Raw genomic sequence first — 12,988 nt, 5'->3', positions numbered from 1 at the left:
ACAGAGCTTCACTGCAAGTGAAGAATAATGAGTGCAGTATACAGTACACAGGAAATGGGTTATAGTTATTTTCAGTGACCACAGGGACACAGTAGCGTAGTGGTAATTTCACTCAACTAGGTGCCTAGGCTGCTGCTCTGGGGACCTGGGTTAAAATTGCACACTGGTCAATTGTGAAATTTGAGTTCAATTATAATATCTGAAAGTAAAAGAAAGCTAACCAACTGTTTTTTGTTGTCAATGCTCATCTGGTTGACTAATGCCCTCTAAGAAAGGCAATTTGCCATCTTTACTAGCCTACATGTAACTCCAGACATACAGCATAGTGGTTAAATATTAACTGACCCCTGAAATGGATTAACAAGACATTCATTTCAAGGGTAATGAAGCAGGGCAACAAATTCTAGCACAGCTAGTGAAATCCCATCTATGAGCAACTATTTATCTAAATTCAAGTTGGAAATATGTATACTTGAACTTTTCCATCCCACTTCCATCTGTGCAGAAAACCAAGATTTCTTCCCCCATGTCCACTTATAAACAGAGGGAGATGCTAACTATACTTTCCCGAAGTATGCTTTTATATTTTTTCCATGAAAGCAAGTCAGTACAGGATCGTATTGACATAACTAGATGCATTACTTGTTCAATCAGAATTAGTGTCCAAAGTTTGTTCCATTTGTGTGATCATTTTGGAAACATTTGAACACTGCACTGAGAGGTTTCATAGTCTATTATTTAATGATAATGATGCAACTTCTCACTTGTATTAATTCCTCCTTTAAGCAATATAATAGATCCTGTGCAGTTTATCCAACATTTATTGACGTATAAGATTGATATCGAAAATAACCATTGTTTCTTTTCCAATGTTTGAATTAGAAAATCAAGAAGATCGTCAACAAACGTTTCGGTTAGAGGACTACTTAAGTGGAAATTATAGTTACAAATCTTACAGCCTGAGGTGGATATCAGGTAATTACTTAAGCAATTAAATCATGACTTAATTAACTATACTTTCATGATTACACTGACTCCAAAATTGTGGGATTTCAAAGGACAGCCTTACTAAAATTAAGGAAAAGTAGGAAATTTAATGAATACAAATTGAATTGTGTTTAAAAAGAATAAATTAAAACAGATATTGTTCTTGCTTTAAAAATACTAGCATAAAAAACATAGAGCTGAGACGTATAGAGGAAGTGGAGTGAATGTCCATAGATCCCTGAAGGTAGCGAGATAGTTTATTAAGGTGGTTAAAGCATTTAGAACCCAAACTTTTGTTATCCAAGGTACAGAATATAAGAGTTAGAGGTTATGCTAGGACTGTATAAACCATTAGTTAGGTCGCATTTTAAGCACCTTGTGCAGTTCTGGTCACAGAGAAGATGTAATTGCACTAAGAAGGATGTAGTGGAGGTTTAGAAAGATGTCAGAACTGAAAAAAATGTAGCTGAGGGAAAAGTTTGGATAGTGTGGGATTGTTTTCATTGGAACAGAAGAGCCTGAAGGATGATTTGATTGAGATGTACAAAATTGTGAGGACCATGGCTTGAGTAAATAGGAAGGGCCTATTTCTTTCAGCAACAAGGTCAATGATGGAGCAATAGATTTGAAATGTTAGAAGGGATGATGAGGAAGTCCTGTTTTCCCCAAGGATGTGGTCAGGATCTGAAACTCACAACCTGAAAGGTAGTGCAGACAGAAACATTCAACTCTTTAAAAGCTGTACGGGTGTGCACCTCAAGCAATGAAACCCACAGGGCTATGGAAAATATGCAGTAAAGTGAGATTAAGCTGAGTTACTCATTGTGCAGTTGGTATACACGTTTTGGGTCAGGTTGTTACTTTTCTGTGCTATAAACTTTCCATGATTTGGAGTTGACTTGATTAAAATTCTTGTCTGACAACTGCTCATGGCATGTTCTCGATATTGATCTGAGAACAGAACCTATTCTAATGCTGTAACCTTGATTACCTTTAGTGGAATGGTTCATGCCAAAAGCTGGTTGCTTAATTGTAAGATTTTCAATAAGAGCTACATAAATAACTGGACATAAAAGGGATTGATCATACCTCTTGATTGCATTGTATTTACATTTATGCTATGTGTGCTACTGTGTCATACAGATTCAGAAAGTGCCAATTCAATCTCTGGTGTGTGTTTGTGTGTTATGTAAGTGTCAGTGTCTGGCCCAGTCACAATGCCCCAGTGAGCAGTTTGCTCAGCCTTGACAGATCTGAACCAATCACAAAGAGCTGACTACAAATTCAAACAAAGTCAATAATTTGGACCTATTTCCTTATGAGATAAAATCTTTCATAAATGAACCCCATTTAAGGCAAAGAATTTGCTAGCATGTGTAAACCAATCACTTGGGTCAGTTCAGATTTATTGGCCAAAAGACCTTGGCGCAATAAACCACTGACCCCTTCCGAGCTGATATTGCAGCTGTAAAATGGTGCACATGCAACATCCACAATGTATGCTGGATAAGCTTTAATGGACGCTATCCTGATATCACACAGCCACAACTTCTGATGAGATTCCTGGATTGGAAACTTGCACCATGTAGACTGAGCCCATGAATTAATAAATTCCACATCAAAGCCCTATTGTATATGTATCAAATGGTGCCTGAACCTTGGCTAATCAAAAAGTCACTCCACAAATTTCATGGGACGTATTGTTTTCAGTAAATCTTTCTTCGACACAATTGATGGCCTCTGAGACATTTCTTGACAGTTTGCAAATAGAGTCAAGGAGGAATGTAAATTACTTGACCCAGGTATAGAGACAGTTGTTGTAGTGCCTCTTGGTTTGAAAACAGATCAAGACGAGGAAAGAGAAGATGGGTGGTGGGAGGGGAGGGGGTGTGGTGGAGGCCTGAAAGGAGAGGTTAAAAGTGGAGAGACTGTGACAGTACAAATTAAAGACCCCACTTCCACAACTTTCCCATCCCCATATGGATCCACCACCTACTACTGTCTCATCCAATTCACATCCTCTATCAAAATACCTTTGGTTAGAATCATACAACAAAAGCCACAAGCAAGAGTTTGCATATCGCTGAAAAGGGAGGAAAGCTTCTCATCTAGCACTCAATGGGACATGTCTCAAGAAGTACTAATATAAAGAGAAAATAAATGGTCATACTGCATGAAAGCACACTGTTGATTAATGAACCAGTGGATCTGGAGGCATTGCAATAAAAAACATACTAATTAATGATGACTGACACTTAACTGCCAAACTGTGTTTATTTTTTAAATTAGACAGATTGACTCTGGTCAAGGCATTGCATCAAAAAATGAACTTTTGAATGGCTGTCACTGTCTTGTTGAATGAAATAAGCATAATGTATTCTCTCCATTTGCAAAGAACATGGCCCTAGACATTAATATATAAAGCTTCCTATACTTGGAAGTATGCACACGGTGAACCTGACTGACTATGATAAATTGTTTGTCAGTGTAAATCATAACAAACTTGGGATTATTTAGTAAATTCTGTCCAATTGTAAAGCCACATCTAATGTTAGACCCTGTTTTGGGTTTTGCAAGTGTGGGCGGGTTGGCAACAATTAATATCTTGCATGTTAAGAACAGCCCAAGAGATATGTAGTTTGACATGATCCTGTAGACTTTGGGATATGCAGCCTATACACCTAGCATCAAATCAGTATTGAAATTCAAAACCATCCTGCAGGATAATGATTACTATGAGCAAATCATTTCTCACTGTATAATCAAGCAAACTCTTTAATGGGCCAAAGCTGTCACTCTCGGTCCTCAAAAGTGCCCTCAGGTTGGGGAAGATATCTCTGGGGTTTGAGAAAAAAGTTGAGCAATGCTACTGCCCTGCAGTTACAACAAGATTGATGTTTGCCATTAACAGAAGTTGCACTGAATTTCACTTCTGCTGTCCAATGTTTTATTACAACTGGAACAAAGTTCAGAGCACTAAGGTTGGCCCCTTAAAAAGCCCACATTATCACCTAACAACCCCTGTGGTTGACTCCACACTGATTCTAGCGCAGTCACTCTGACTTCAGTTTCAAACCACTTCTTACCCAAGTTTGGTTTGTGAAGTCAGATATTTTCCCAATTCTTTGCTCTGCGCTCATGAATCAGGAGCATAATTTGTGCAATATCAGCCCGTTTGTTGTCACAACTACTTTGGCGATTGTGTACAGCTGTGAATACCTTGCACCTTGTTCTCAGTAAAAGAACCTTGCCAGCAAGCTCCCCCACTCCAACCTGCCCCTGCAAAACTTTCAACAATCAAACCAACTTGGTTTGCTATCAGTTCCACTCAAAACAGCTCACTTGACCTCCTCCAGTGGTTAGCACTGCTGCCTCACAGCACCAGAGACCCGGGTTCAATTCCCGCCTCAGGCGACTGACTATGTGGAGTTTGCACTTTCTCTCCGTTTCTGCATGGGTTTCCTCCGGATGCTCCGGTTTCCTTCCACAGTCCAAACATGTGCAGGTTAGGTGAATTGGCCATGATAAATTGCTCGTAGTGTTAGGTGCAAGGATAAATGTAGGGGAATGGGTCTGGGTGGGTGCGCTTCGGTGGGTCGGTTGGACTTGTTGGGCCGAAGGGCCTGTTTCCACACCATAAGTAATCTAATCCATTCCTTTATTTTTGACTTAAATATGAAAGCTCAAATTCAGTGACAAAATCCTGTCACCAACATTTCTGATGAAGAGCTTATGCTCGAAATGTCGATTTTCCTGCTCCTCGAATGCTGCCTGATCTACTGTGCCTTTCCAGTGCCACACTTTTTGAACCTGCAGACTTTATCAACAGAAAATCTTCCACTCCATCAATGTTCAAATTGTACATGACCATCAATGCCAGATCTTGGAGGTCTGGTCTGAATGTCTGGGGAGCTGCCAAAGAGGTTCCTTATCCTTCTAAGGTCCTTGTGGTCTGGGAGATAAAGGGTACATGGTTCATGACACCTTAATCAAATCCTCAGACTCCTGTAGAATGAAAATATCGTTTTACTCATGCTTCCATTGAGGCCATTATGGAGCAGACCATAGGCCTCCTTAGGATGTGGTTTGATGCCTGGACTGCGCCAGCCAGAGCCTTGCAGTACAGCTAAGAAAGATTTTGCCACTTTACTGTGGCATGTAGTGCCTTTCACAACTGGAGCGGACAAAGGAATCATTTCCTGGATGCAGACAAAATGGAGGATTTAACAGCAATCTCCAGTGGATGAAGATAAGAATCAGTACATTGATGAGGATGGCTGTCCAAGATAGTCATAGAGATGTACAGCACGGCAACAGACCCTTCGGTCCAACCCGTCCATGCCGACCAGATATCCCAACCCAATCTAGTCCCACCTGCCAGCACCCGGCCCATATCCCTCCAAACCCTTCCTATTCATATACCCATCCAAATGAATCTTAAATGTTGCAATTGTACCAGCCTCCCTTACTTCCTCTGGCAGCCCCTTAGGTTCCTTTTATATCTTTCCCCTCTCACCCTAAACCTATGCCCTCTAGTTCTGGACTCCCCGACCCCAGAGAAAAGACTTTGTCTATTTATCCTATCCTCATAATTTTGTAAACCTCTATAAGGTCACCCCTCAACCTCCGACGCTCCAGGGAAAACAGCCCTAGCCTGTTCAGCCTTTCCCTATAGTTCAAATTCTCCAACCCTGGCAGCATCCTCGTAAATCTTTTCTGAACCCTTTCAAGTTTCACAATATCTTTCCGATAGGATGGAGTCCAGAATTGCACGCAATATTCCAACAGTGGCCTAACCAATGTCCTGTTCAGCCACAACATGACCTCCCAACTCGTTTACTCAATACTCTGACCAATGAAAGAAAGCATACCAAATGCCTTCTTCACTATCCTATCCACCTGCAACTCCATTTTCAAGGAGCTATGAACCTGCACTCCAAGGTCTCTTTGTTCAGCAATACTCTGTAGGACCTTACCATTAAGTGTATAAGTCCTGCTAAGATTTGCTTTCCCAAAATGCAGCACCTCGCATTTATCTGAATTAAACTCCATCTGCCACTTCTCAGCCCATTGGCCCATGTGGTCAAAATCCTGTTGTAATATGAGGTAACCTTCTTTGCTGTCCAGTGCACCTCCAATTTTGGTGTCTCAAACTCCCTAACTGTACCTCTTATGCTCACATCCAAATCATTTATGTAAATGATAAAAAGTAGAAGACCCAGCACCGATCCTTGTGGCACTCCACTGGGCACAGGCCTCTAGTCTGAAAAACAACCCTCCACCACCACCCTCTGTCTTCTACCTTTGAAACAGTTCTGTATCCCAATGGCTAGTTCTCCCTGTATTCCATAAGATCTAACCTTGCTAATCAGTCTCCCATGGGGAACCTTGTTGAACGCCTTACTGATGTCCATATAGATGACATCGAATGCTCTGCCCTCATAAATCCTCTTTGTTACTTCTTCAAAACACTCAATCAAATTTGTGAGACATGATTTCCCATGCACTAACCCTAATTAGTCCTTGTTTTCCAAATACATGTACATCCTGTCCCTCAGGATTCCCTCCAACAACTTGCCCACCACCGAGGTCAGGCTCACTGGTCTATAGTTCCCTGGCTTGTCCTTACCACTCTTCTTAAATAGTGGCACCACGTTAGCCCACCTCCAGTCTTCCGGCACCTCACTTTTGATTATCGATGATACAAATATCTCAGCAAGAGGCCCAGCAATCACTTCTCTAGCTTCCACAGAGTTCTAGGGTACACCTGATCAGATCTTGGGGATTTATCCACCTTTATGCATTTCAAGTCATCTCGCACTTTCTCCTCTGTAATATGGACATTTTGCAAGGTGTCACCATCTATTTCCCTATATTCTATATCTTCCATATCCTTATCCACAGTAAATACTGATGCAAAATACTCGTTTAGTATCTCCCCCATTTTCTGCGGCTCCACACAAAGGCTGCCTTTCTGATCTTTGAGGGGCCCTGTTCTCTCCCTAGTTGCACCTTTATCCTTAATGTATTTGTAAAAATTCTATTTGCCAAAGCTATCTCATGTCCTCTTTTTGCCCTCCTGATTTCCCTCTTAAGTATAGTGTGACAGAGCAGAGCATTGTTGAGTCCCGAAACCTGGAATAATCTAATGGAGACCAGCTTCCAGGATGAATGAGCTAGGTTTTGATTTCATATAATTGTTTAAAGTTCTTTGGTAATCTGATAAGCAGCCCCTACTTAGAATAAAGGACAGGAGGACTTGCTGTTTTTGCTGCCTGTGACTTTTTGTTTTACTAAATGAATGGCTCATTATCTGTCTAACCATATGCCTGATATTTTCAGGCAGTTCACTTTAAAGTGTCTATACATTACTTTTCCTCTGACTACTAGTTGGAAAAGCAGCTGTCAGTGAGCCAGTGAATTCACTAAGGTTAGGTAGCAGTTATGGTTTTGATCAGTATATCAGATCCAAGTGTTGTCTTGTTAGCCATCACATTGAGAAGAATTCTGAGGAACCTCTTTTTGATAACTTCCAATGCCAACCATCCTTCTAAAATGTTTTAGAATGCACATAGGCTATTAAATTGCCCTGAAATGCTTTAACATCCTGAAGGACTCCGTTGAACCAGCAGGAGGCAGTGCTTTGTGCAGCTTTACTCATAAAACCATAGACTACAGGAGATGAATTAGGAAATTCAGCCCATTGAACCTGCTCCACCATTTGATCATGAGTGATATGTTTCTCAACCTTATCCTCCTGATTTCTTCTCATAACTATGAATCATGAACCTATCTATCTCTGCCCTGATTACATTCAATGACTTGGCCTCCATATCCCTCTGTGACAATCAGTTCCATAAATTCATTGCCCTCTGTCTGAAGAAATTCCTCTTGATCTCAATTCTAAAAGGTTGTCACTTCACTTTGAGGCTATGCCCTTGGGTCCTAGTCTCTTTTATTCTTGGAAACATCTTTTCCTCTCTCTCCTTGCTATTAATGCTGAACACCAATGGCTAGTGTGATGGAATCCAGGTGTGAGTCTCCATAGTGGTCTCTACCCTGCTCATGGAGACAGCCAGATGCATGAATGCTAGAGTTCGCATGGTACTGTTAACGTTACTGGGATACTTGCAACCTTTGATCCAGCTTACGGAGTGACTTTGATCAGTTTGTCTGCAGCCCCTGTGTCTGTGCATTTTAACAAAGATATAATGATTGTGATCATGGTGCCTGATTTCCCGCAGTCCTCTGAGTGCTGGGGAAATGGGGCATTTCTTATCTATCCAACTGCAGAGATGTGTCAGTGATGTGCTAACGAGACTGCCTGAATGTCACCATGAATCTATCTCAACAAGATACTAACTGTAACTGGGAAAATTCCGTCCATTGTCTTTATAAGATAATTTATACAACAGAAAATTTATATTGCTTTGTTAATATTTTCAGAGAATGAATATTTACATAAAACCAGAGAAGGAAATGTTGTCATCATTAATGTTGAAACCGGGAAAACCAGTGACATGATATCCAACACCACATTTGTAAGTACATTCCTTATTTTATATTTTAAAGGATAAGAACCCTATGTTCTCACACTGGTATGTTACCACAACATTTGTTATGAAATTGGCATCAGACCAGTTCTAGCAAAGTAAATTTGCGAACATGGGTAATTTATTTCAACAGATTAAAAATGTAATTGTTAGATAGAGTGAAATTTAATTGAAACATAGATTATAAGGGTAGGACCAACAGATGTAAAAGCATCTGGAAAGATTATTGAATGGAGAAATCAGTATAGTTTCTTAAAATTGTCTATGCATCTCAATATAATGAGCAAAAGACACCATGAATGATTGACTCACACGTAAAATATGAATCTCATCAACGACAGTTACTTTTGAATAACAGGTAACAAATATTAATAAATATGATTAAACAGAATCCTCATCTGCTTTTACCATATGCTGTGCAATGGCTATCCACAAGTAGCAAGCTAGCCTGTAGCACTCTGCAATGATGATGTAGTTGGTGCATGCTCAAACATTTTCGTAATTTGGACGAACTCCATCCCCCCAACCCCAAATCCACGCCAATGCAAACACACCTTCAGGTTGCTCCACCCTTGACATACATGTTTTCAGCTGTCATACCCCAAGCTTGGCATTCCCTTCTGAAACCACTCCACCTCTCTCTTTCAAACATTCCTTAAAACATTCCTTTCTAGCTATGTAGCTTTTGGTCGTCGGCCAAAATGTGTTGAATGCTGCCCCTTAAAAGCAGCTTGAGCTGTTTCATTACATTAAAAGTGCTAGGGAAGTATAAGATTTTGTTGAAGGTATCAACCGGCCTTGTTATTGGATTGAATTATCTGAAATGAACTGATCATATGTGACCATGATTATACCTGGTTGCTAATATAGACAATTCTTATTCTTTGATTAAATTCATTTTATAATGTACTAAATGTCTGTTCACTCTCAATCTTTGTGGACTGTACTAAAGAAATAAAGGAGTTTCAAAATAAAAGACAAGGTGAGCTTCTTGAGTATTAATTTTGCCTTTTCTCTTCAATGTACAGGATGCGGTCCAAGCTGGATATTATTCTGTTTCACCTGATAGAAATTATGCTCTTTTGGAAAGTAATTATTCAAAGGTAAGATATTTAAACAATACTTATTACTGTTATCATCAAAGTAAAATAATTGAATGCAAAAGGCTTCATATTCAAGAATTATTTGCAAATATGAAAATGTTTGTTTTTAGAGGGACCTTTTATGGTAAGACAGGCTATGACACAATTTTTGTATCCCAGGGGTCTTTCAAACAATACCTCCATTATTAACAATGTCATCATCAAAAGTTTTAATTCTTGACAAATGTACCTTTCAATTTTATTGTCCAATTTAATATTTCCTCCTGGAACTTATTGTTCAACTTAATATTCTGCCGACTCAAATGAAATTATGCAAGAAACAGATTTTGCATCAACATTTTCCTCAAAAAGGATTTAAGGAGATTACAGGTTTCTGTAGTTGCTGCAATCTTCTAATATGGGATCCATTCTTTGTTGAACTTTTAAAAAAGGCTTCATATCGTCCTATTGCCTTGTACGTATGAGTTGAGTCCAGGATTTAGGTGAAAAAGTCAATCACCTCGTGGGAAAATAGCCACTGCCAGCAGACAGGAAAAATAGAGGAAGTGCTAAAATCGGACATTTCCCAGCAGAGTCACCAATAAGAGGAATGGGAGTGAGAGAAGTTCACTTTGCACTATTAAACCTTTGTCAGAAGTTCAGATTATTGCCTAAGACTCTATTGACGCCAATAAGTGCTGACATTTGAATAGAAAATGAAGGTTGTGTAATATATTTGCAGAAAGAAAATGCTGGAACTGTACATTGCCAACCCCTTTACAAAATAAAAGTTCAATACATCCATGTTCACCTCAATGTATTTCAGATAACTTTTCAACATTTTTGGGCCTGCTTTCATATTAATTCCATTTCATGAATTTTTCCCCAAAAGCCAGTTCTTGTTTACATATATTATATTCCATGAGAATGCCGTAGGGGTTTGTATTAAAATTATATTCCAATATGTGTATAATATAAACTGACAATGGTATTTAAGAAATTAGAATACCTGTTCATTGTGGTTGAATAGGTTTAGTTTTTCTGTGCAGTACTTTGTGCTTCTGCTAAGTCACTCAAATTTCATTTGAGTTTTTTTTTCTATCTGCCATTATGCCCTCTCGCAGTTTATCTTGTCTGAGACACATCTCTTCTTATTCCCTTGCCCTATTCCTAAAATGACTGATCACTCAACTTACAATATCAGATAGCACAATTAGGGAAGGAAATGCTTCCCTTTCCTGGCGAACTGTCTTGATCTCTTTTAAACCTGCCTTCATCGCGCTCTCCCACCAAAACCCAACTTCCCAACCCACAACTTCAAATTCATCCTGTTTCAAACCTACATATCCTCTCCATAGGTTTAAGTGGGCTGTTGCCTCCCAAATTTGTATCCAACTTTCTAGCAATTCCACATTTGAACATATCCCATCTGTTTACTATAGCACTAAATCATGCCTACATTTTTTAAAATTAAGATGATGGCATCCTGTCACTCTTCATTCTTCTTGATCAGTCTCCAGGTTTTAACATGTTTGACTATTCCATGCCCTTTAAGCCTCTCTGTCCAGCTCAGCATGACTGCTTTCACCAGGTTCTATGAGAACTGACTCCATCACAGCCACAGAATCTCCTTGAACTGTTACTCTTCTGACTTCTGCACTTAAGTTCCCTCAAGAGCTTTCATTGCCAGCCTCCTGTTTCTTATCTGTGTACTGTTTCTTAACAACTTCATGTGGAAGTTTGTCAGGTTTTGCTTATACAGATTTGATACCAGTTCCTCATAGAGCATTACAACATAGAAAGAGGCCCTTTGTTTGACATTGTTAAAAACAAATCATTATCTTCAGCACGCACCACAAACTCCATTGCCTTGCCACTAATTCCATCCTCCTCCCTGGTCACTGTCTCAGACTGAACCAGACTGCTCACAGCCTCAGCATTCGATTTGATCCTGAGCTGAACTTCCAACTGTGTATTTATTCCAACACAACTTCATAATGTCACCATCCCCATGTGTGATACTTCATGATTCAACTATCCCAATGTTTTTCTGGCTGGCCTTCCATTTTTCTATTCTCCATAAACTTATACTCATTTAAAACCCATAGACCATATCCTAGATGGCACTACATTCTGTTCACCCATTGCCCTTATGGTCACTGATCTACATTGAGCCTCAGTCGATTAAAACATTTGATTTCTGTCTGTTTTGTCATTTAAATTATCACTTTCATCTTCAAATCACTTTTTGTTCTTGCCTCTCCCTGTCTTCATAACATCCTTCAACCTTACAAGTTCCAATCACTGTGCACTCCTCCCACAGTAGCCTATCTGTTCCCCCACTACACCCACTATTGATGGCTGTGCCTTCAGCCCTGGAGGTTAAGAGTTGGATTCCTCCCGTAAACCTCTGAGCTTTTCCACTTCTTTCACTCTTCTAACATGTTCCTTAAAACCTTTGCCTTTAACCAGACATTTGGTCATCTGTTCCTTTTGGCTTAATGTAAATTTTTGTTTGATTAAACTCTTGTGAAATGTCTTAAAATGTTTTACTATATTATTAATGCTATACAAATAAACATTATTGTTGACTGGCACTTTCACTTGATTTCTTCACAGCTATGGAGACATTCTTTTACAGCCTCATATTCTATTTATGATTTAAAGTCCAGGTTAGTAATTTTTGGATAAAGATATTGAGCATGCTTTCTTTGTTATTATTTGTACTTAATACAAAATCATTTTTCTGTTTTTAAAATATTGTCCCCCATAGACAATTTGTGGCCAACACAAGTCTGCCTCAACAAATCCAATATATCACGTGGGCTCCAGTGGGTCATACCTTGGTTAGTTTAATATATTTAACTATGTTTCTCAAAGTTGAATGCGTGAATCTTTCATTACATTTCAAGTTAAACAAGAACAATAATTAATAGCACGGACTAATTTTAATGCAAATATTTCATAATATATATTTTAACAATAAAATTTGTAATCATTTACTAACTTTTCATAGAAACTTCCACATCTAATTTTGTTTTTCAAATTTTGGAACAGAAGCTAGAATAATAGTAGATTGTTTATTGTTCATCACTTAAGTATTGAGAACTTAATGACATTTTAATATGGTTCTTTTCCCTCCTTTAGGTCTATGTTTGGAATTACAATATATATCTTAAAACTGATCCCACAAGTTCTCCTGTAAGTATAACAACCAATGGAAAGAAAAATAAAATCTACAATGGGATACCTGACTGGATTTATGAGGGTAAGTTGATGTTTATGAAAAGTACTATGTATATGTATGTAAACTATCTTGCTCATAAATTAGAAGTCACTTTCTGAAGTATATATTCATTTCTCTGC

The 12,988-nt window shown here is 38.9% G+C and overlaps 1 protein-coding gene across 6 annotated transcripts in view; it reads left to right on the top strand.

Moving 5' to 3' along the window:
* fap (fibroblast activation protein, alpha) overlaps positions 1 to 12,988 on the top strand; it is an 88,395-nt gene that overhangs the window by 23,004 nt on the left and 52,403 nt on the right. For all 6 annotated transcript variants that reach the window (XM_072579465.1, XM_072579464.1, XM_072579463.1 and 3 more), the window contains 6 exons: positions 883 to 975; positions 8,434 to 8,528; positions 9,569 to 9,643; positions 12,242 to 12,294; positions 12,396 to 12,468; positions 12,770 to 12,890. In XM_072579465.1, coding sequence (XP_072435566.1) covers positions 883 to 975; positions 8,434 to 8,528; positions 9,569 to 9,643; positions 12,242 to 12,294; positions 12,396 to 12,468; positions 12,770 to 12,890 — 510 coding nt within the window. The remainder of the gene's footprint in view (positions 1 to 882; positions 976 to 8,433; positions 8,529 to 9,568; positions 9,644 to 12,241; positions 12,295 to 12,395; positions 12,469 to 12,769; positions 12,891 to 12,988) is intronic.

This window comes from Chiloscyllium punctatum, chromosome 10 (assembly GCF_047496795.1).
Source record: "Chiloscyllium punctatum isolate Juve2018m chromosome 10, sChiPun1.3, whole genome shotgun sequence".
NCBI lineage: Eukaryota > Metazoa > Chordata > Chondrichthyes > Orectolobiformes > Hemiscylliidae > Chiloscyllium > Chiloscyllium punctatum.
This window is presented reverse-complemented; position numbering and strand designations above follow the sequence as displayed.